The sequence below is a fragment of the Garra rufa genome, chromosome 9 (genome assembly GCF_049309525.1).
Source record: "Garra rufa chromosome 9, GarRuf1.0, whole genome shotgun sequence".
Taxonomy (NCBI): Eukaryota; Metazoa; Chordata; class Actinopteri; order Cypriniformes; family Cyprinidae; genus Garra; species Garra rufa.
Genome location: NC_133369.1, coordinates 1,946,007 through 1,969,291, shown reverse-complemented (window position 1 = coordinate 1,969,291; position 23,285 = coordinate 1,946,007). Strand labels below are relative to the sequence as shown.

The 23,285-nt window shown below is 42.4% G+C and overlaps 1 protein-coding gene across 1 annotated transcript in view; it reads left to right on the top strand.

The window, feature by feature from the left end:
• The window catches only part of LOC141342462 (catenin delta-2), a 72,023-nt gene that overhangs the window by 27,391 nt on the left and 21,347 nt on the right, over positions 1 to 23,285 (top strand). Inside the window, exon 6 of the mRNA XM_073846909.1 lies at positions 819 to 1,002. Coding sequence (XP_073703010.1) covers positions 819 to 1,002 — 184 coding nt within the window. The remainder of the gene's footprint in view (positions 1 to 818; positions 1,003 to 23,285) is intronic.

Below are 23,285 nucleotides of genomic sequence, written 5' to 3'. Positions count from 1 at the left end.
GGAGAAATTTAGCATTACATAATTTGCTCACCAGTGGATCCTCTGCAGTGAATGGGTGCCGTCAAAACAGCTGATAAAATTGGAATAATCCACAACACGATTCCAATCCATCAAATAATGTCATTTGAAGTGAAAAGCTGTGTGTTTTAGAATAGTTTAGAACTGTTTTAGACTGTTTTCACTTGTAAATGCTTATATTTCTTTTGATTCAGACGAAACTTTTCCACTTTTTCATTCATTTTGGATGAAGGACCGATTTTAGCCGAAAGCTAAGGGGTTTGAAGTTAAAATGTCATAATTATCCATTTATCACTTATAAACATTGGCCTTTTCGCTTTGCAAGATGTTAATTGATGAACTGGAGTCGTATTGTGAATTATTGTGATGTTTTTGAACTTTCATTCTGATGGCACCCATTCACCGCAGAGCATCCATTGGTGAGCAAGTGATCTAATGCTGAATTTCTGCAAATCTATTCCAATTAACAACCTCATCTATATCTTAGAAGGCCTGGGGGTGAGTACATTGTCATTAAACTTTCATTTTTGGGTAAATTATTCCTTTAATAGTTTGCATAATGCACTGCAAAAATGCTTTTCTGTTTGAAATAAGATTTTTTTGCTTACCTCATTGGCAGATAATTTTGCTATAATTTTTACTTGTCTAGAAAATCCTTCTTGATTTAAGAATTTTTTGATATTTCAGCTGGAAACAAGACAAAAAAAAGTAAGAAAAGCATTTTTGCAGTGCATTGCAAAAGAGGTGGCTCTACCTATTTTCGATTTTAACCTCTGTGCTTTTGTGTTTGTCTTGTGCAGGTGTGTTGTGGAACCTATCCTCGTGTGATGCTCTGAAGATGCCTATAATCCAGGACGCTCTAGCCGTCTTGACCAACACCGTGATTATACCCCATTCCACCTGGGACGTGTCCCCACATCAGGAGGATCGCAAGCTTCAAATGCACACGTCACAAGTACTTCGCAATGCCACCGGCTGCCTGAGGTGAGTCTGTGTGTGCTTTTCTTATAGAACGTTCGTTTACAGGAGTAGTTTTTACTCTCATTTCATTCCAAACCTGTATGACTTCTGCAGAACATAAAAGAAGCTATTTTACAAAGTGTTTCAACTGTTTTTATCCATATAATGAAAATAAAGAGGTTCAGAGAGTGAAGAAAGTCTTACGGGTTTGGAAAAACATGACTGCAGACTGTATGCGTGCATGGATTGTTCTCAGACCCACTTGTGCCAAAACTGCCACACTGAAATGAATGTGTTGTTCTACATAAGACTGACTTAAAGGAGTTCACTTCCAGAAAAAAAAATCCCCATAATGTACTCACCCCTATGTGATCCAAGATGTTCATGTCTTTCTGTCTTCAGTCACAAAGAAATTTAGATTTTTGAAGAAAACATTCTAGCATTTTTTCTCCATATAGTGGACTTCAATGGGGATCAATCGGTTAAAGGTCCAAATTCCATTTTTAGTGCATCTTCAAAGGGCTCTACTTGATCCCAGATGAGGGTCTTATCTAGCAAAACAATCTGCCATTTTCTACAAAAAATAACCACAAATGCTCATCTTGTGTACTCTGGTTCAAAAAGGTAAGGTAGGGTGAAAAACTTTCTCCTCCAACTTCAAAATTGTCCAACATCATTGTTTTACCCTTTTTTTGTAAAGGACACTTGACTTTCTTTGCACGTTCACTTTGTAAACACTGGGTCGGTACTTCTGCCTACGTCATGCGTGACCATTCCAACGTGATTCCGTAATGTGTGAGGTCGGATTGCTGCAAGACAAGCATTTGTGGTTAAAAAGTATATACAATTTTATTGTTTTAAGAAAATGGCCAATTGTTTTACTACATAAGACCCTTATTTCTCAGCTGGGATTGTGCAGAGCCCTCTGTAACAGCATTGAAACCACATTTTGGACCTTTAACCCACTGATCCCCATTAAAGTCCACTATACGGAAAAAAATCCTTGAATGTTTTCCTCAAAAATCTTCATTTCTAACATCTTGGATCGCATGGGGGTGAGTAAATTATCAGAAAATTTTTATTCTGGAGGTGAACTTATGCTTTAAACTGAAAGTGAAGCAGTCAGTCAAGTTTACTGACTGTTTGTAGTAAACTGATTTCCACTTTAATAAAAAAAAAAGGAGAACTAACACAATTAATGTAACCATTTTTAAAAGAACAAAGGATGTTTTGTTACAGCTTTCGGAGCAAGGGTGCCGTCATCTTGCAATACCACAGCGTGTGACGTTACTGGGTTGGTTTGCTCCATTGGCTAGTGAAGTAATGTGAACATTTCTTTACTTTTTAAATACACGTTTGTTGTGAAATGGAGGAAGACAAACTTAAAAAGACTGTTGAACCCATAATAAATGCAATCACTTGTGCATTTGAGCTGATACAGTGAGGGGACCGAGTACTAATACTGTTACGGGTGGAAGAAGTCGTGAACCTGCTGGTCTGGGGTGAAGAGCGGGTCAGAAACAATACTATACTCATCAAAACAGCCATTTTGACATAATATTGTGTGCATTTTCTGAAGAAGACATGAAAGAGAACTCAATTTGGTACTCATGTACAGTCCGAGCTGTGGCTTTTTGTGCATGCGAGTACCGTATTGAAATCTCTTTCGCGTTGTCTTGTACTTGAATAGGTTAAAACACTTTCCCCCGGTTTCACAGATAAGTCTTAAGCCTAGTACTGGACTAAAATGTAAGTCTGAGCTGTTTCAGCTGTTTCAAAGTCTGTTTTTTGAACTGAAAGAAACACTCTGACTCATCTAAAAATTGATCAGTGCCTTTGTTTTGTCTCAAGATGCACACCAGTAATGTTGTTTTTCTAAGCACATTTATAAAAATTACTTAAATGCCCTAATTGAACTAATTAGTCTAAGCCCTATCTGTGAAACCAGGCCTTTAATGTTTAAACTGACCAGACTTAAAACACGCAAGATGATAAACTTTCTTGAGGGAGCAGCACTAGCCCAATCGTTCAGATTGATTAGGTGATTAGTTTTAGCTTTCTGTTAAAAGCAAGTAAGCTAATTGTATTTGCAGGTAAAATATGTTACCACATCTGATGAACGAGCCAGTGTAATACAAATATGTCTGAAAGGTCTGACATAAAAATAAGAAGCCGCATGAACAATATTATATGAAGCGTTGTTAGTTTACATATAAAAACAGTGTTTGGGATACCACAATCAAAACTTCAGGATGTAGACAGTTTGATGTTGGATATTCATCCAAATTTTTGGTTTAAAAAGTAAAACAATGCTTATATTACGTCACTGGTCAACGGTGCAAACCAGCTGTACCAAAACATGGTAAAAAAAAAATGGTTACATTAATCATTTTTGCTCGACTTTAATGTTGGATTTACACAGAAATGTGTAATGGCGTGTACACCCTTCAAAAGGCTTTTTTCTGACAGAAATTAATACTTTAATTGAGGAAGAACACAAAATAATCAAAACTGACAGTGAAGACATTTATAACATTCTAAAAAATCTATTTCAAATAAATGCTGTTCTCTTGAATTTTGTTCATCAAAGAATTAAAGATGAATAAAAAAAATTACATTTCCATTACATTTAAGCAGCACACATAAATAAATGTTACAATATATTCAGATAGAAAACATTCTTTTTAAATAATAAAAAGTTTCAAATTATTACTCTTTATAATGTATTATTATTTTTAAAAAAGCAGCCTTGGTAAGCATAAGACACTTATTTCAAAAACATGAAAAAGCTTACCAACCTACAACTTTTGAACAACAGCATTCATCTAAGTGGTGGCTCTTGTCCTCAAAGGAATTAATCTGAATGAAAAAGACTTCATTCACATATACCTGAGAAAGCCCAGATTGCATTTAAAAAATATTCACATATGGTATCTGTTTGGAACACAGACACATTCACAACTCCATCGACTGTAAATGGGCCGAAAAAGGCAGATCTCTAGATCTCTCATTAAGAACAGATTGTGGGTTGCACAGTGCTGTTGTTTCTATGACAGCTGGCCACGTGATGTAGAGAAGAGAGTTTCATATCTGGACCGCTGAGAACGATGCTTCCTTTGATGAGCTGACAAAAAAACAAGAGCTTTTTATTTTTTACACCTCCTTCCTGTTCCATATGGAATGAGGAACAAGCCTGACAAGCCGTTTCCCCCAGCCACGTCTGTTCAGTTCATTCGTAACTCTAGATCGCCCGCGGGTAAAGCTGAATCATAACCTGTGCGGCTTTGTCACGTTGAGTAAAGATTTGCCGTATCGCTCCTGTCTCTTCTGCTTGAAGGAAGAGGCCACAAAGCATCTGATTCATGATTTATACAATAATGCATAATGATGTTTATGTGGCGTGCAAATCTAGCTTATTATGATTTATACATAGCTTCTTGTTGTGAAGAGTTGGTTGAAAAATAACCGAGAAAGTGTTGATTCTCTTGGGTTGAGTATCAGTCTCACGTAAGGCTTTATTCTTGTATCCATAGCAACAGCGCAGTATTAAACTACATTAAAGTCAGTGCTGCAGGAACACGCTGCTTTTGTTTGCTTTCCCAGTTTCCTTTTAAGATTTCCTAAACAAATGAAACTTTTTTTTAAGCCATACTTGGAGAACTTTTGCAGTTTCACTAAACTTAGTTTGTTATCAGTTGTATTTTGACTTTCTGTACAAGATTTTACGTGAACAGATGTGCATGTACTCTATGCAAATACAGACTGATACGTCTATGATTTCGTTTTCCTCTAAATAACAAGTCTGCTTGTGGCTCCAGCAGTGATTTACTCCTCAGAGTGAATGGCAGTGTCTTGTGTTTCAACAAATCATCTTCTGTAGGAGCGCTGTAAAGAGGCAATTACCATCCTCCGCATATTAGTCTGTCAAATACGCACACGCTTCAGAAAGTAAAATGTGTATCTTATGCAGACCATGTGATTGTGGACCATACATTTCCTCTGCTGCATTTTCATTCATACGCACAGCTAGTAGCTTATTATAGTTTAATAAATGCATGTGCTGTGATTATTTAATGTCATGTATGAGTTTAGAAATCTAATATGGATTTTCCACAGTTCTTTCAATAATATTTCCACAATCTTTCCAGTTCTTTTTATAGAATCATAAACATGCAGCAAGACAAGTGTAGTGTGATTCACAAGTAAATGATTCTAATTAACAGGTTCTTTTAGCAAAACCAGTGTAATTCTCGAGGAAATGGACAAATGGCTCTTAGTCCTCTGCAAGACCAGAGAAGTTGGATTTTTGAGCAAGTTACATTTTAATGGACTGGTTCTGTATAGTGAATGAGAAACATATAGCAAGACCAATGTGATGTGATTCACAAGCAAATGATTCTCATAAGTCCATTTTACACTCTTAAAAATAAAGGTGCTTCACGATGCCATAGAAGAACCTTTTTTGTCTAAATGGTTCCATAAAGAAACATAAAGCAAGACCGCTATAGTGTGATTCGCAAGCAATGGATATTTTCAGTGAGTAAAAAACATACACAAGCAAATGACTCTTATGAACGGGTTCATTTTAGTGAATCAAGAACATACAGTGAGACCAGTGCAGTTTGATTCAAGAACAAATGGCTCTTATGATCAATGCAACCTATGTAGTCGCAATCTCAAACAAGTGGACAAATGGCTCCTGAGAGTTGGTTCTTTTTAGTGAATCGAAAACATACAGTAAGACCAGTGTAATGTGATGTATGGGCAAATGGCTCTTATGAACAGTTCTTTTCAATTAATAATAAATAAACAACAGTACCCATTCAGTATGATTTACAAGCAAATGACTCTTAAGAACAGCTTCTTTTAGTGAATCATGAATGCTTAGCAAGACCAGTATAGTGTAACTCTCAAGGAAATGGACAAATGGCTTTTAAAAGTCTGTAACGGGACCTAAAAAGTGTGATTTACGAGCAAATGATTTGTATGAACAGATTCTGTTTAGTGAATAAGTAACATAGCCTATAGCAAGACCAGTGCAGTATGATTCACAAGCAAATGACTCTTACAAACAGATTCTTTTTAGTGAGTGAAAAACATACAGCAAGACCAGTGTATTTGATTCACAAGCATTACTATGCATTTCTGATTTCGTTAATCAGAAATGCATAGTAAGGCCAGTACAGTGTAATTCTCAAGGAAATGGATAAATGGCTCTTAAAAGTCCACGGCGAGAACAGAAAAGTGTGATATACTAACAAAAGAATTGAAAGTTCTGTTTAGTGATTGAGAAACATACTGTATAGCAAGTCCATTGTGTTGTGATTTACAATCAAATGATTCTTATAAGCTGGTTCTTTTTAGTGAGTGAAAAACATACTTACAAACGGGTTATTTTTATTGAGTGGAAAATATAAAGCAACACCAGTGTATTTGATTCATAGGAGCAAATGATTCTTACCAACATGTTCTTTTAGTGAATCAAAAATGCTTAGCAAGACCAGCATAGTGTAACTCTCGAAGAAATGGACAAATGCTCTTAGAGGTCGAGAACAGAAAAGTGCGATTTACCGGCAAATGACTTGTATGAACAGGTTCTTTAAGTGAATCAATAATGCATAGTGAGGCCAGTACAGTGTAATTCCTGAGGAAATGGACAAATGGCTCTTAAAAGTCTACACCTGTATGAACATGTTTTGTTTAGGAAATGAAAAACATATAGCAAGACCTTAAAAAGTCTACAACAAGACCAGATAAGTGTGATTTACGAGCAAATGATTCTTAAAACCTGGTTGTCAGCGAGTGAAAAATATACAGCAAGACAATGCTAGTGTGATTCACAAGCAAATGACTCATATGATGTGTTCTTTTTAGTGAATGAAAAACATACAGTGCAACCTGTGCAGTCGGAATGGCTCAAGTGGACAAATGGCTCCTGAGAGTTGGTTCTTTTATTAAATAAAAAACATATAGTCTGTAAGACCATTGTAAAGTGATTCATCAGCAAATGAAAAGTTCTTTTCAATGAAAAATAAACACACAGCAGTACCAGTGTAGTGTGATTCACAAACAAATGACAGGTTCTTTAAGTGAATCAAAGAAGTGAACAAACAGCTCTTAAAAGTTTACCGCAAGACCAGAAAAGTGTGATTTACAAGCAAATGACTTCTGTGAGCAGGTTCTGTTTAGTTTAGTGAATGATTCTTATAAACTAGTTCTTTTTAGTGAGTGAAAAACATACAACAGGTTTAGTTCTTTTAGTGAATCAAAAACACATAGCAATCAAGTGAATCAAGACCAGTATACAGTAGTGTAATTCACAAGCAAATGTTTCTTAGTTTGTTGAACAGCTCCTTCAGAAATATAGAGTTACCAGCTTGAATCAGTCATGCATAGTTCTAAACAATTTCAAAATGTTTTATTTAGCGTGTAAGCGAAAAAGGAACATTAAAACAAAAAAAAAATGCTGAATGCTTTGCTTCAAATACTTCAGGTACCCAGAAAATAATTCATGATAATTTGACTGAGGCATTTACGTTACATTCTCACTGTCTCAACTGGGTATCACTTTGGAGACAGTCGAGCTGTCAATTTCTCCCAGTTTCTGACAATTAAATACTTCAATTCAGATGGATGATGTTCGTCAGGGTGGGATTTTTTCTCTTCCTTGGAGGCGGGAACACTTGAGCAAGCCATTGAAAATCAGTGAAGCAGTGTTTCTGGAATTGAGCCTCGTCCCGATGGGAGTTTGACACACTGCTGCTGTAAATCACTTCCACAAGCAGAAATCAAATTTCTGAAACCTGCGGGTCTCCGTGGGCACAAAAATCTATCTAATAGAAAGAGATTTTCTCAGCCACAAAGCACAATCCCTCATGACATCCCAAAAAGGCATCACAACATTGGATTTTCCTTCTCGCCTTCTCTGTCAGACTTCAGTGAATGGATGAATCAGCCATTTACACAGTTAAAGAGCTCCGTGCTCTGTTTAGGTTCGGCAGCTCACCAGCTGTCAGTAGGATCTTAATCGAACCTGAACGGCTGCCCGCTCTTACGAATCTTTTCCTTTCATAATTGTGTCAGAGCTTCCCTCAAACCCTCCAATGTTGATTAAGGCGAAATGCACTTTTCCTATAGTGAGATCAAAGAGTAGATGGGAGAACTTGAGTTTAGGTAGACCAATGTTACATTTTTCTCCCTAGAAACTGCATTGAAGACCTTTTATGAGTTTGTGCTCTGTGCTGAACATCACTGGAAATTGCGAAAGCACCACTGACACAACACTTTGCTTTGAACGTTTATTCATACGTGTTTAACAGTTCATAGCACATTTATACTTGTCAAATAAACAAATCTGTGTCATTTGAGAGATCTACTCATCACAGAAACTTAAGCCTCATTTCCATGGATCAGATGCAGATTGTGTTTCTAATTTATTTGATAACTCTCGCACTTTATGATAGGTGGCTTTAACTACTACACGCCATAGAAGAACCTTTTTTGTTTAAATGATTCCATAAATAACCTTTAACATCTGAAGAACCTTTCTGTTTCACAACAGGTTTTTTGTGGCGAAAGAAGGTTCTTCGGATCATAAAAAGGAAAGAAAGGGATGGTTCTTTAAAGAACCTTTGACTGAATGTTTCTTTGTGGAACCAAAAATGGTTCTTCTACGGCATCACTGTGAAGAACCTTTAAAGCACCTATATTTTTAAGAGTGTATGTACTTCAAAAAAAGTACAGTGTAGTTATTGTGTTTATATTGTATTGCAAAATACTTTTGCTGCTATTGAGGTGGGATATGGTTAAGGTTAGAGACAGGTTTGGGTGTAAGAGATGGGTCAACAGTGTAATTTTAAATGCAATTACAGAAATTAATTACAGATGTAATTACACTACCAGCCAAAAGTTTTTGAACATTAAGATTTAAATGTTTTTTTTTTTAAAGGTCTCTTCTGCTCACCAAGCCTGCATTTGAATCAAAGTACAGCAAAACAGTAAAAAAATTTTGGTTTTGTTTTGTTTTTAAGCAGCAAATCAAAATATTATAATTATTTCTGAAGGATCATGTGACTAGAGTAATGATGCTAAAAATTCAGCTTTTAGATCACAGCCTAAATTACATTTAAAAAAATATTCAGTTATTTTAAATAATAAAAATATTTCTAATATGTTACTGTTTAATGTTTTTTTTTGGGGGGGGGGGGATTAAATAAATGCAGGCTTGATGAGCAGAAGAGACTTCTTTAAAAAAAACGTTAAACATTTTACTGTTCAAAAACTTTTGACTGTTAGTGTACATGTTTTATTTATTTCTATGATTTAGACCTAGTTTTTGACTTTTGATGAAAATATCGTCATCATTTTGTTGTTGTTTTGTCACGCCATATTTATTTTAATCAATTTTACTTTGACTAAAATGGCATCTGATTTTTAGTCAACAAAATACATTTTAGTTGATGCAAAATAATACCAAATATCTTTGTGAAAACCATATTTTCTTCAATATGTTTTCTAAGACACTGAAAGGGATAGTTCACCACATAATTTATGTAAATTTTGTCATTAATTACTCACCCATATGTCGTTCCAAACCCATAGGACCTTTTTTCATCTTTAGAACACAAATTAAGATATTTTTGATGAAATCCAAGAGCATTCTTGTAGCTTTATAACATTACAGTTGAACCACTGATGTCACATGGACTATTTTAACGATATGTACCTTTATGTGCCTTGAATGTGTCAGTTACATTGCTGTCTATGCAGGGTCAGAAAGCTCTTGGATTTCATCCAAAATATCTTAATTTGTGTTTTAAAGATGAACGGAGGTCTTACAAGTTTGGAACAACATGAGAGGGAGTAATTAACGACAGAATTTTCATTTTTGGGTGAACTATCCCTTTAACAGACATTGCTGAAGTATAAACACTCTTTGATAGGCTTCATAAGACACTGAAGCAGCTCTTTTCTCACAGCAGGTGATTGTGTTCAGTATTTGAGCAGCTGTGGAGGTTCGTGTTGCACTGCAGTAAGGGGAAATTGTGCTGTTGGTGCTCCAGATGTTCAGGTGCTTCTAGCTCTCCCTGCCATTTGGCTTCTGTAACCGTGATAACCACCCCAGCCCTAGTGTCAGCCAACTAGAGACCTGGCATGTCTTCATTTTGGCTGCTGTCATGAAAACTCACAATTCACCTAAACAGACAACCTGTCAAAATCCGCTTCCTGCAGCGTTCAAATACTAAGTAAGTCTGATGATGACATTTCCTCTATATTCCCAGTGGTCACCAGCTGAATAAGTGGTTTGTGTTTATTTTTACACAAGCATATTGTAGCTGTTGAATAGTTCATTTAAGCAAGGCCATTAAAACGCTAAGGCACAGACTTTTCTCCTTGTAAGGAATTTTTAAGGTGTGCTTGATTGAAAACAGCACTAATTGTGTTCAATAAGTAATTTGCTAACAAAGTGTGCTAATTAATTAGATGGAGTGCGTGAATGACAGAAATTAAAGTAAATGAATAAGCAATAAAATCTAAAGGGCTCATTAATTGTGGAAAATTAGCCGGAGCACGCCTGACGATTCACGGTGAGTCATGTGACCTCACGTAAGACTTAGGCTCAATCCCAATTCTACCCCTTACCCCTACACTTAGCCCTACCCCTCCGTTTGGCACGTTCATGTGAAGGGGTAGGGGTGTCTCATTTCTCTTTTGGTTGGAGGGGTAGGGGTAAGGGGAAGGGCCAGATAGCCCTCCAAACGAAGATTTTTCGGGACCTCACTTCAAACGAAGGGCTAAGAGAAATTTCCAACATGGCTGCTCACTCGAGCAAGCAGACCCATAAATGCAAGTAATTTTTGCCTTTAATAAGGATTTTTATGACAATGTTTCATTATATGTACAGTCGTGGCCAAAATTTTTGAGAGTGACACAAATATTAGTTTTCACAAAATTTGCTGCTCAACTGCTTTTAGATCTTTGTTTCAGTTGTTTCTGTGATGAACTGAAATATAATTACAAGCACTTCATACGTTTCAAAGGCTTTTATCGACAATTACATGACATTTATGCAAAGAGTCAGTATTTGCAGTGTTGGCCCTTCTTTTTCAGGACCTCTGCAGTTCGACTGGGCATGCTCTCAATCAACTTCTGGGCCTAATCCTGACTGACAGCAACCCATTCTTTCATAATCACTTCTTGGAGTTTGTCAGAATTAGTGGGTTTTTGTTTGTCCACCTGCCTCTTGAGGATTGACCACAAATTTTAAGATCTGGGGAGTTTCCAGGCCATGGACCCAAAATGTCAACGTTTTGGTCCCCGAGCCACTTAGTTAACACTTTTGCCTTATGGCACGGTGCTCCATCGTGCTGGAAAATGCATTGTTCTTCACCAAACTGTTGTTGGATTGTTGGAAGAAGTTGCTGTTGGAGGGTGTTTTGGTACCATTCTTTATTCATGGCTGTGTTTTTGGGCAAAATTGTGAGTGAGCCCACTCCCTTGGATGAGAAGCAACCCCACACATGAATGGTCTCAGGATGCTTTACTGTTGGCATGACACAGGACTGATGGTAGCGCTCACCTTTTCTTCTCCGGACAAGCCTTTTTCCAGATGCCCCAAACAATCGGAAAGAGGCTTCATCGGAGAATATGACTTTGCCCCAGTCCTCAGCAGTCCATTCGCCATACTTTTTGCAGAATATCAATCTGTCCCTGATGTTTTTTTTGGAGAGAAGTGGCTTCTTTGCTGCCCTTCTTGACACCAGGCCATCTTCCAAAAGTCTTGGCCTCACTGTGTGTGCAGATGCGCTCACACCTGCCTGCTGCCATTCCTGAGCAAGCTCTGCACTGGTGGCACTCCGATCCCGCAGCTGAATCCTCTTTAGGAGACGATCCTGGCGCTTGCTGGACTTTCTTGGACGCCCTGAGGCCTTCTTAACAATGCAGTGGAAAGTTTTTTTCGGGATTAAGTTAATTTTCATGGCAAAGAAGGACTATGCAATTCATTTGATCACTCTTCATAACATTCTGGAGTATATGCAAATTGCTATTATAAAAACCTAAGCAGCAACTTTTCCAATTTCCAATATTTATGTAATTCTCAGAACTTTTGGCTACGACTGTATATTACCTTCAATCTTGTGTTTGTGTTTATGGTGTTGTTTTGTAAATATACGTTTGCAAAAAAAAACGCTAAAGTTTGCTAGCAGATAGCACTGATTGCACAATATTACAAAATATATTTTTATGTCATATACACTTGACTGCATGTGAGAAGAAAGACCAGTGGCACGGCAATTTGCAACGGTGGTGTAGTGGAAGGTGTACGTAGGTATACGGTGTATACACACTTCCACTTTTAAATCCACTCTGATGCGCATTATTCAGTAGTGTCCTGCATTAGCCAAAATCATAGCAGTCCACCACATCCAGTCATGTAAATAAATGTAAATATTCGCTAAAAACACCCAATAAAGACAGTGATGATGCAGTCAGGACCGTGGCGCCGGCTTGCTTTGAAATGTATTTGATAATTGCGCCTAATGCACCTGCGCCCGCTCCGCCTTCCGCACCAGTAATTTAAATGTTTTGCTTACGGGCACATGTGAATGAACGCTGGGTACACCGTACATTTGTACTTTTTGCAACATGACAACATTTTTGACATCTTGAAATGTGTGATAAACATCTGCGCATGTCCTCTGACGCAACATTAGGAACTAGCGACAACGTACTATGACATATAACAGTGTTGTAGTGGTGTCCCACTACATTTACTATTACCCCTTTCTTAGGGGTAATATTTTAGCCCTTCTCCTTTCCTCTTTGTTTCAAGGGACAAGGGGAAGGGGCGAGGGGTAGGCGAAGGGGTAGAAAATTGAATTGGGATTGGGCCTTAAACTTCAGTCATGATGCTAATTGTGTTGATTAACGTTGGCATTCTTCAGATAACTGTTAAACACTGACGGCAGTTTCTTGATTGAACCAATGAATTATGGAAAATTTACATACAAAGTTACATTTTAAAGTCTACCATTCCATTTATCTCAACACAAATTTCAGGTTTTCATCCCTACACTAAAAAATAAAGGTTCCAAAACAGTGTTTTTGCAGTGATGCCATAGAAGAACAATTTTTGGTTCCCCAAATAACCTTTCAGTGAAGAGTTCCTAAAAGAACCATTTTAAATAACATTTTAAAAATCTAAAGAAACTTTTTCGACTATAAAGAACCTTTTCTGCATGTGAAAGATTCCGTAGATGTTCAAGGTTCTTCTTGGAACTATTTAGACTATAAAGAAAGATTTTTGCATTTGAAAGATTTCATGGATGTTCAAGTAATTCATGGAACTTTTTCAACTCTAAAGAACCTTTTTTGCATTTGAAAGGTTTTGTGGATGTTTAAGGTTCTTCATGGAACTGTTTTGACTATAAAGAACCTTTTCTGCATTTGAAAAGTTCTATGGATGTTCAAGGTTCTTCATGGAACTTTTTCAACAATAAAGAACCTTTTCTGCTTTTGAAAGATTCCGTAGATGTTCAAGGTTCTTCATGGAATTTTTGTGACTATAAAGGACCTTTTCTGCATTTGAAAGGTTTTGTGGATGTTTAAGGTTCTTCATGGAACTGTTTTGACTATAAAGAACCTTTTCTGCATTTGAAAAGTTCTATGGATGTTCAAGGTTCTTCATGGAACTTTTTCAACAATAAAGGACCTTTTCTGCATTTGAAAGGTTCCATAGATGTTTAAGGTTTTTCATGGAACCATTGATGCCAATAAAGAAACTTTATTTTTAAGAGTGTAAAGCTCTTTGGTATGTAGAACTACTTTCTTACTACGCTGTTCAAGCCTTTACTAATAGCCAAAGATGTGAATGCTAGCACAAAAGACTCGCCCAAGCTTCTATTATTAATTAAAAAGCTAACTTTTAGGGCTAGCAGTGTGGTTTGGGCTGTTTTGAAGCAGGAAACAAGTTGTGTGTGTTTGTGTGCGATCTGTTGCTCTCTCAGCAGAGCATTGCTACAAATAGCACTAGTTAAACTGTATTTCTCAGCAGTTGGGCAGCACTGTCGCACTTAAGTAATGTAGCTTTTCAGTAGTAAAAGCTGGTGTATTGATTAAGCAGCAGGGGAGTGATGACAACAAAGTTGTTTGTGTGATTCTCAGCCAGAGAGTTGTATACATTAATAGGCCTTCCTGTAATTATTGTAGCATTATTTGAGACAGACTTCAGTGACTCCTGGCTTCAGAAATTGAACAGGCTTAGCTAATAATTAGTGCTGTCAAATCGATTCATCGCGATTAATCGCATCCAGAATAAAAGTTTGTGATTACATAATATACATTTGTGTATACATAGCATACATGTATGACATAATATATCATTTACCGCAGTACATAATGTAAATTTATTTGTTAATTACTAGATTTTATTATTTATTGTTATGTTTTCATTATTTATTTTTTATTATTTCGTATTTTATTATGCAAAAAAAGGTCATTGTGTATTTATGTAATGTTTTTTGTAGTGCCATGATTTCATGTATTGAGAGTAGTGTAATGCTCCATTATCTCAGTCTGTTTTTCTTACACATGCTCACTCCACTCACACCGGTGCAGCGCTCTTTTAATGCTTATCTGTAGGCGTATAGCTGTTCTCCAGCAGCCGAATATTCACACCGAAATGCTTTATGGACAATATCAGCCACTTTGCACTTCTGCCCCGTCAGCATTAGATTACCCTGCGCAGCATCATCCGAAGGGGATTTATTAAATAATTTCATCATTTTGGAATACTCCATCAAAACTCTGCTCTGATAAATCAAGCCGCTGCCACCCTCTAATTGCCGTCCTCCCTCTCCCCCTCTCTGATATCAGTCCAGCATGACACACCTTGAAAAGTAATGAAACAATTTCTCTTTTTCTCCTCTCGGCCCGCATGATGCATCATCTACGTTCCTGCCAGGCTGCGAGCAGACCCACCCTCAGTCACATCCATCACTCACCATCACAAGTGAATCATCTCTCTGAGCTCGGTCTCAATTACAGGGCTCAGGACGCCCTTTCCTACAGGCTGGGATGAGTTTGATGCATTCACAAAAAGCTGCTGTGAGCCAAGAGAAAATAGGAGAAGGAGGCCAAGGGGAAGTGGAATGCTAATTAGTGCTGGTGCAGGCAGACGAGGGAGTAGATGTTCATGGTCTATGTTTATGGAGGAACTCAAACCATCAGGTCTCTTCTCTTCGCATGAATGTTCCCTTTGTGCTGTTAATGGGACTCGTTTGACTGGTTAATAACCCAGAATGATTCCTAGATCTGGAATGTTGTTGTAATTCACTACTGGAGGATTCATCTGCTTAGTTATTTTTATTCTAAAATTCTAAATTAAAGATTCTAAAGGTCCAACATTTACATGCCCTTTCAGACTCTGCTAAATGTTGTTATCTGAATGATCCACAGCAGTTTTTTGTGTTTGTTTGTTTGTTTGTTTTGTCTAGTGATCAATATGTGATTGTTCATGAGTTTCTTGTTTGTCCTGAACAGTTAAACTGCCCGCTGTTCTTCTTAAAAATTCTTCAGGTCTCACAAATTCTTTGCTTTTCCAGGATTTTTGTCTATTTGAGCCCTTTTCAACAATGACTGTATGATTTTGAGATCCATCTTTTCACACTGAGGACAACTGAGGGACTCATATGCAACTATTACAGAAGGTTCAAACGCTCACTGATGCTCCAGAAGGAAAAACTAAGCAACAAGAGCCAGGGGATGAAAACTTTCAGGTTAAATGTTACTTATTTTGTCTTCTGTGGCCTTTAAAGGGCAGTACTAAAGGAAAAAAATATGATATTTAGGCAAAATAAGAAAAATGTACACATCTCCATTCTGTTCAAAAGTTTTCACCCCCCAGCTCTTAATGCATGTTTTTTCCTTCTGGAGCATCGGTGAGAATCTGAATCTTCTGTAATAGTTGCATATAGCACATAGTCCCTCAGTTGTCCTCAGTGTGAAAAGATTGATCTCAAAAACATACAGTCATTGTTAGAAAGAGCTCAAATACACAAAAATACTGGAAAACCAAAGAACTTGTGGGAGCTAAAGAATTTTTCTGAAAAACAGCGGGCAGTTTAACTGTTCAGGACGAACAACGGACTCATGAACAACTATCACTAAACAAAACAAACAAACAAAAAACATCTGTTGATCATTCAGGTAACAACACAGTATTAAGAAACAAGAGGATGTAAACTTTTGAATGGGGTGATTCTTATTCAGGTCAATACTAAGTAAACAATAAAATGCATTTTGCATGTTTCCTCTAATTTTGGTAAAATAACTAACATTTTGCAGATTCTGAAATGGGGATGTAAACTTTTGACCTCAACCTAAATCTAAAATCTGGTTATCTTAGATTATTTTAGATATTTATAAATGATGATTTTAGGTTTGAAAATGCAGAAAATTCATATAAAAAGTATAAGTAAGAAAAATGAAAATATAAATAATAGCATTGTATTTTTAAGTTTGGGATCAGTACGATTAAAGAAAAAACAGTAATATTGTGAAATAGTATTGCAATTTAATATAGTGGTTTTCTATTTTAACATACTTTAAAATAGAATTTATTCCTGTGATGCAAAGCTGAATTTTCAGCATCATTACTCCAGTCTACTCAGAAATCGTCTCGGGTTACGTATGTAACCCTGGTTCCCTGAGGGAACGAGACACTGCGTCCTGAAACGCTGTGTGGAACGCCATTGGCGGGCCGCACTCTGAGTCATGTCCAACGTCCAATGAGAAACGGGAGTGACGTCGCAGGCGCGGTGACGTCATCGACCAGGAAGTATAAAAGCACGTGCGTTTGAAGCTGGCGTCAGCTCATAGGCATGAAGCGAGCGCAGCAGGGATGCGGGAATTATGGTCCGAGACGCAGTGTCTCGTTCCCTCAGGGAACCAGGGTTACATACGTAACCCGAGACGTTCCCTTCCGGGAACTCTACACTGCGTCCTGAAACGCTGTGGGGAACGAGGTATCAACGTCCCCATAATTTCCGCACCCTGCCTAGTGTCTGCTAGAACAAGGGGGAAAAAGACAGCGTTAATACATTACAAACCTCAGCCTGGGGATCCTGCCAGGACATGGGTGGTAATACATCTCTGACTGTGTAGCCCACCAGATCAGAGGGAAAGAGACCTCGGCCCTCGAGCCCACGAGGTCATGTCATCCTTCGTCTGGTCTCGCAAGACCGAGAAGGGACAGTGTCTAGAAATACTTACCTGATGAGACACTGTAGTAACTCCGCCTGGTGATCTTGCCAGGACGCGAGTGGTAATCCACCTCTGTCTGTGATCCATCACCAGACAAGAGGGATAATGAGCCTCGGCCCTCAGGCACACGAGGCTAGGGTTCTCAACCGCTGCCTGTCATGAGACCAGCGCAGGGGGAGAAAGGCTCCTCGGCCCTTGGGCACACGAGGAGAGATGTGGTCCTTTGTCTGCGTTACGGCCAGTACAAGAGGGACACGAGAAGTGCCTGGTGATCTTGCCAGGGCACTGGAATTCATCTCTGTCTGTGATCCACCACCAGACAAGAGGGATAAGAGACCTCGGCCCTCAGGCACACGAGGATAGGGTTCTCGACCGCTGCCTGTCACATGACCAGTGCAGGGGGAGAAATGCTCCTCGGCCCTCGGGCACTCGAGGAGAAGTGGCGATCCATTGTCTGCGTTATAGCCAGTACAAGAGGGACGCAAGAAGTGCCTGGTGACCTTGCCAGGGCACTGGAATTCATCTCTGTCTGTGATCAGCCACCAGACAAGAGGGATAGAATAGGCCTCGGCCCTCAAGCACACGAGGCTAGGGTTCTCAACCGCTGCCTGTCAACAGACCAGCGCAGGGGGAGAAAAAAGGGTTCCTCGGCCCTTGGGCACGCGAGGAAAGATAGTGGTCCTTTGTCTGCATTACAGCCAGTACAAGAGGGACGCAAGAAGTGCCTGGTGACCTTGCCAGGGCACTGGAACTCATCTCTGTCTGTGATCCACCACCAGACAAGAGGGATAAGAGACCTCGGCCTTCAGGCACACGAGGCTAGGGTTCTCAACCGCTGCCTGTCACACGACCAGTGCAGAGGGAGAAAAAGCTCCTCGGCCCTCAGGCACACGAGGAAAAATGGTAGTCCATTGTCTGCGTACAGCCAGTACAAGAGGGACATAGGAAGTGCCTGGTGATCCTGCCAGGACACTGGAACTCATCTCTGTCTGTGATCAACCACCAGACACGAGGAATACAGGCCTCGGCCCTCGGGCACACGAGGCTGGAAGGAATGTAGAGGAGAGTCATACGCCTTTGTCTGGGGAAATTTGCCAGAACAAAAAGGGGTAAAAACTCTTTTCCTTACTCGAAGGAAAGCGCCTTTTTGACCTCTTGAGCCTAGCCTTAGTGCTAGGGCTGAAAGATGACTGAGCCCGGAGTGGCTCTGAGGTCTAGTTCGTAGAATCTGATGAACGTAAGAGGTGAGGACCAACCCGCTGCACTGCAGATGTCCTTGATTGGGACACCTGCCATCAGAGCTTTGGAGGCTGCGACGCCTCGAGTTGAGTGAGCCTTGACTCCCATCGGGGATGGGAGACCAGAGGACTCGTATGCAGTAGAGATGGCATCAACGATCCATTTACTGATAGTAGGCTTGGAAGCCGGGCACCCCCTCTTAGGGGGGCCGTAACAGACAAACAATTGCTCTGATTTACGCCACAGGGCAGCTCTGTGGACATAAGTGTCTAGTGCTCTTACTGGACACATTAAGTTATACTTCCTCTGGTCGTGCTCCACGAATGGAGGAGGATAAAACGCTAGCAGCGTTATTGGCTGTGGTGTTACTGAGGGGACCTTGGGTGTGTACCCAGCTCTTGGGTAGAGGAATGCTTTGGCCAACCCTGGGGCAAAGTCAATATAGGAAGGGGCCACTGAAAGGGCCTGCAGGTCACCGACTCTCTTAAGAGATGTTAGCGCCAACAGCAGTGCTGTTTTTAGGGTAAGCATCCGATCGGAGGCCTCCTCCAGAGGCTCGAAGGGAGGCTTACACAGCGCTTCTAATACCACAGCCAGGTCCCATGTAGGGACTCTCGGTCTTGCACGAGGCCTCAGCCTGAGTGCACCGCGGAGGAAACGTGAGACCAGGGGGTTTCTGCCCACTGAAAGGCCGCCCTGAGGGGCGTGGTAAGCCGATATAGCCGCCACGTACACCTTCAGGGTGGAGTGAGCTAACCCAGCGGACAAACGAGTTTGCAGGAACTCCAGCACTGTACCGATCGGGCAGTGGACTGGGTTTGAGTGGCGTTCGTGACACCATGACGCAAACAGGTTCCACTTTAGGCCATAAAGTTTCCTCGTAGAGGGAGCTCTGGATTGAAGGATGGTCTCAGCAACCTCGGTTGAGAGACCAGCTTCTATGAGTTGTGCCCCCTCAGGGGCCACACCCATAACTTCCATTTCTCTGGGTGGGGGTGGCGTATTGCGCCCCCAGCCTGAGAAAGAAGGTCGCTCCTGACAGGAATCTCCCATGGAGAGCCGTCGAAGAGGGCGATTATATCCGAGAACCATACTCGGGCCGGCCAGTACGGGGCTACTAGCAGCAGCCGTACTCCGTACGGCGCACTCTTTCCAGAACTCCCGGGAGCAGAGCGATCGGGGGAAAAGCGTACAGACGAAGCCTCGGCCACTTCTGTACCATGGCATCCAGTCCGAGTGGAGCTGGAGGAACTAGAGAGTACCAAAGGGGACATTGCGATGTCTCCTGAGTCGCAAAGAGGTCCACCTGGGCTTGACCAAAGACTCTCCATATCTGCTTCACCACCTGAGGGTGAAGCATCCATTCCCCGGGCCTCAGCCCCTGCCTCGACAGGACGTCTGCTCCCACATTGAGACGTCCAGGAATGTGAACTGCTCTCAATGAGAGAAGCTTCCCTTGTGACCACAGGATGATCTGGTACGCCAGCTTGTATAAGGGGCGTGAACGCAGACCTCCCTGGTGGTTTATATAGTAGACCACCGCCGTGTTGTCCGTGCGGACCAGCACGTGACGGTTTCTCAGGTCTGGAAGGAAATGCTTCAGAGCCAGGAACACTGCCAACATTTCTAGGCAATTTATGTGCCAGGAGTGATGCTGGCCGTTCCATAGGCCTTGGGCGGAGCGGCCACTCATGACCGCTCCCCACCCGGTGAGGGATGCATCTGTCGCTAGCGTGACGCGGCGGCAAGGAGCTCCCAGCACTGGACCTTGTAGTAGGAACCAGGGCTTCTTCCACATGACTAAGGCACGTAGGCAGCGCCGCGTGACCTTGATCTTGCGGAATGGGTTCCCCCTCGGGGAAAACCCTTTGGTTTTGAGCCACCACTGCAGTGGTCTCATGTACAGCAGTCCAAGAGGTATCACGTTGGATGCAGCTGCCATAAGACCAAACAGTACTTGGAACTGTTTGACAGTGAGTAGCAGGCCTAGCTTGACCGCATTTACTGCAGTAAGGATCGACTCTATCCGAGCAGGTGACAATCGTGCCTGCATCGTGGTCGAATCCCAGATTACACCTAGATAAGTGGTTCTCTGTAATGGAGATAGCACACTTTTCTTGGCGTTGAGTCTCAACCCCAGCTTTTTCATGTGAGCAAGAACAACATCTCGATGTTGAGCCGCTAACTGTTCTGAACTGGTTAGAATGAGCCAGTCGTCTATGTAGTTGAGTATGCGGATGCCCTGGAGTCGCAATGGAGCCAGAGCAGCATCCACACACTTCGTAAAAGTTCGGGGAGAGAGCGCTAGGCCGAACGGAAGAACTCTGTATTGGTAAGCTTTGCCCCTGAAAGCGAACCTGAGAAACTTCCGGTGTTGAGGAAGGATGGAGACGTGAAAGTATGCGTCTTTCAGATCTATCGTGACAAACCAGTCCTCGGACCTGATTTGGGACACGACCTGTCTGACAGTCAACATTTTGAACTTCAGTTTTCTTACTGAGAGGTTTAGCTGTCTGAGATCTAAAATGGGCCGCAGGCCCCCATCCTTCTTGGGAACAATGAAGTACCGGCTGTAGAACCCGGCTTCTCTGCATTGAGGAGGGACCACCTCGATGGCCTCCTTCCTCAGGAGAGTATTCACTTCCTGTTCCAATACCAGAGCCTGCTCGGGGCCTACCAGAGTAGGAAATACCCCGCTGAAAGGTGGCGGCCTGGTGCCGAATTGAATGGAATAACCTTTCTCTACAGTACGCAGGACCCACATAGAAATATTTGGCAGTAGTTTCCACGCTGCCAGAAATTCTACTAAGGGAACCAGCCTCTCGAGACTGGTCTCTGGATTTATTAGAGGAGCTAACTTGGTGACCTGTAGCAGCGAACTGGCAGGATGCACCTGAAGTGAGCGCTCTCGAGACCCCCGTGGGGGTGGCGAACTCTCTGGTTCCGCTACGTTTCCGGGCGGAAGGACCAGAGAATGATGTTCGCGGGAGACTGCCGCGCCCTGTAACACCGGCAGGGTTAGCTGACGAATCTCCTGAGGGCCCCGAAGAGAGGTGGTCACCGTACTCCTCAGAGGCGGTGAGGCACCTGACTCTTCGAGAGGGGCTGCCCTCATTGGCCCTGGGCCACGACCATCAGGGCCGTTTAGCCGCGGCCCTCTTAGACTGTAGGACGACCCTCAGGTCGGGCCTAGTCTTTGAGGACCCCGGCTTGGAGCGTTGCTGAACCCGCCCTCTAGGCCGCGCCGGAGGGGCACGGGTAGCAACGCTCCTTTTTTGGGTCTCCCTGTGTGAGGAGCTGGAGTGCGGCTGGGGCTGCTCCCGTCCAGCAGCCCCAGAGGAGAAAGTGCGGCGAGGGAGGTAGCGCTGGAATGCCGCTGCCTGCCTACGGGCCTCCTGGTGCCTGTTGACAACTGTGTCAACAGAGTCACCGAAGAGGCCGGAGGGGTGCAGGGGGGCGTCCAGGAGCGTGACCCTGTCCTTCTCTTTCATGTCGGACAGGGTCAGCCAGAGATGCCTCTCCGCGGCCACCAAGGCTGCCATAGACCGCCCAACGGCGCGAGCGGTCTCCTTGGTGGCCCGAAGCGCCAGATCAGCGGTCCTGCGCATCTCTGACACGCTCACCTCCTCGCCATCACTAAGCTCCTTCAGCAGGTCGGCTTGGTACGCCTGGAGCACAGACATGGTGTGTAAACATGCACCAGCCTGACCTGCTGCCGCATAAGCCTTGCCCATCAAGCCTGATGTTACTTTTAATGGCTTGGTGGGCAAGGACGGAGCCTTCAGGGACGATGCCAGGCCGGGAGACAGATAGCTTGCTAGTGTCTGCTCGACCTGAGGCATCGCCCTGTAGCCGTATCCCTCCATCCCCCCCACATTACCGTAGTAATCTGAGGCGGGGGAGTAGAGACGAGAGGAATACGGCCTATCCCACGACCTCGCGATCTCTTTATGGAGGTCGGGGAAAAAGGGAAGGCTCCGTTTGGGAGGTGCTGATTTAGCCCGCAGGAAGCGCTCATCAAGCCTGCTCGCCTGGGGCTCTGGATCTGGAGCGGGTGACCAGCTGATGTTGAGCTTGGCCACCGCGCTCGTCAGCACCTCCACCAGCTCCTCATACTGGGGTGAACGGGGGGGCGGTTGTGGGAGGTCAACGCTCTCGATGTCAACCTCCTCGGAGGAAGACAGGAGAAGCGTTGACTCCTCCTCTCGGAGGGAAGGAACCGCAGTGCGGGCTTCCTCATCCAAGAGGAGGTCATACGATCCGCTGGGTGAGGAGAGAGATAGGGGATCACCCGTCTCAACTCCCTCCAGCAGATCTAGCTGCGAACCCCACGAGTGCAGCTGCCGCTCCGCCTCGACGGAAGCGGGGCCAGACCCGCGGGGAACGCTAGTGAAAGCCCCCTCCTCAAAGAGGGCTTTCCGGGAACGGAGCAACCGCAGCGGCATCCGCTCGCACTGCGGGCAGCCAGCCCCCTCAAAGGCTGACCTAGCGTGCTCCGCTCCCAAGCAGACTACACATAGATCGTGTGTATCCCCACCAACAATGAAGCGTTGGCAGGGAGGGACACACCGTCTATGTGGCTGCTGAACCGCCATAGATCGTTCGTTCTTAAAAGAACGTTCGTTCTTAAAAGAACGTTTTCCCCCTGGCATTTCTGCTCAAATAAAAGTAGTGCAATTGGCACTGAAAAACAGCAGAATGCGGATCAGACAGACAATAACACAGAGCGCTCTCGCTGAATGACAAAAGCTGACGCCAGCTTCAAACGCACGTGCTTTTATACTTCCTGGTCGATGACGTCACCG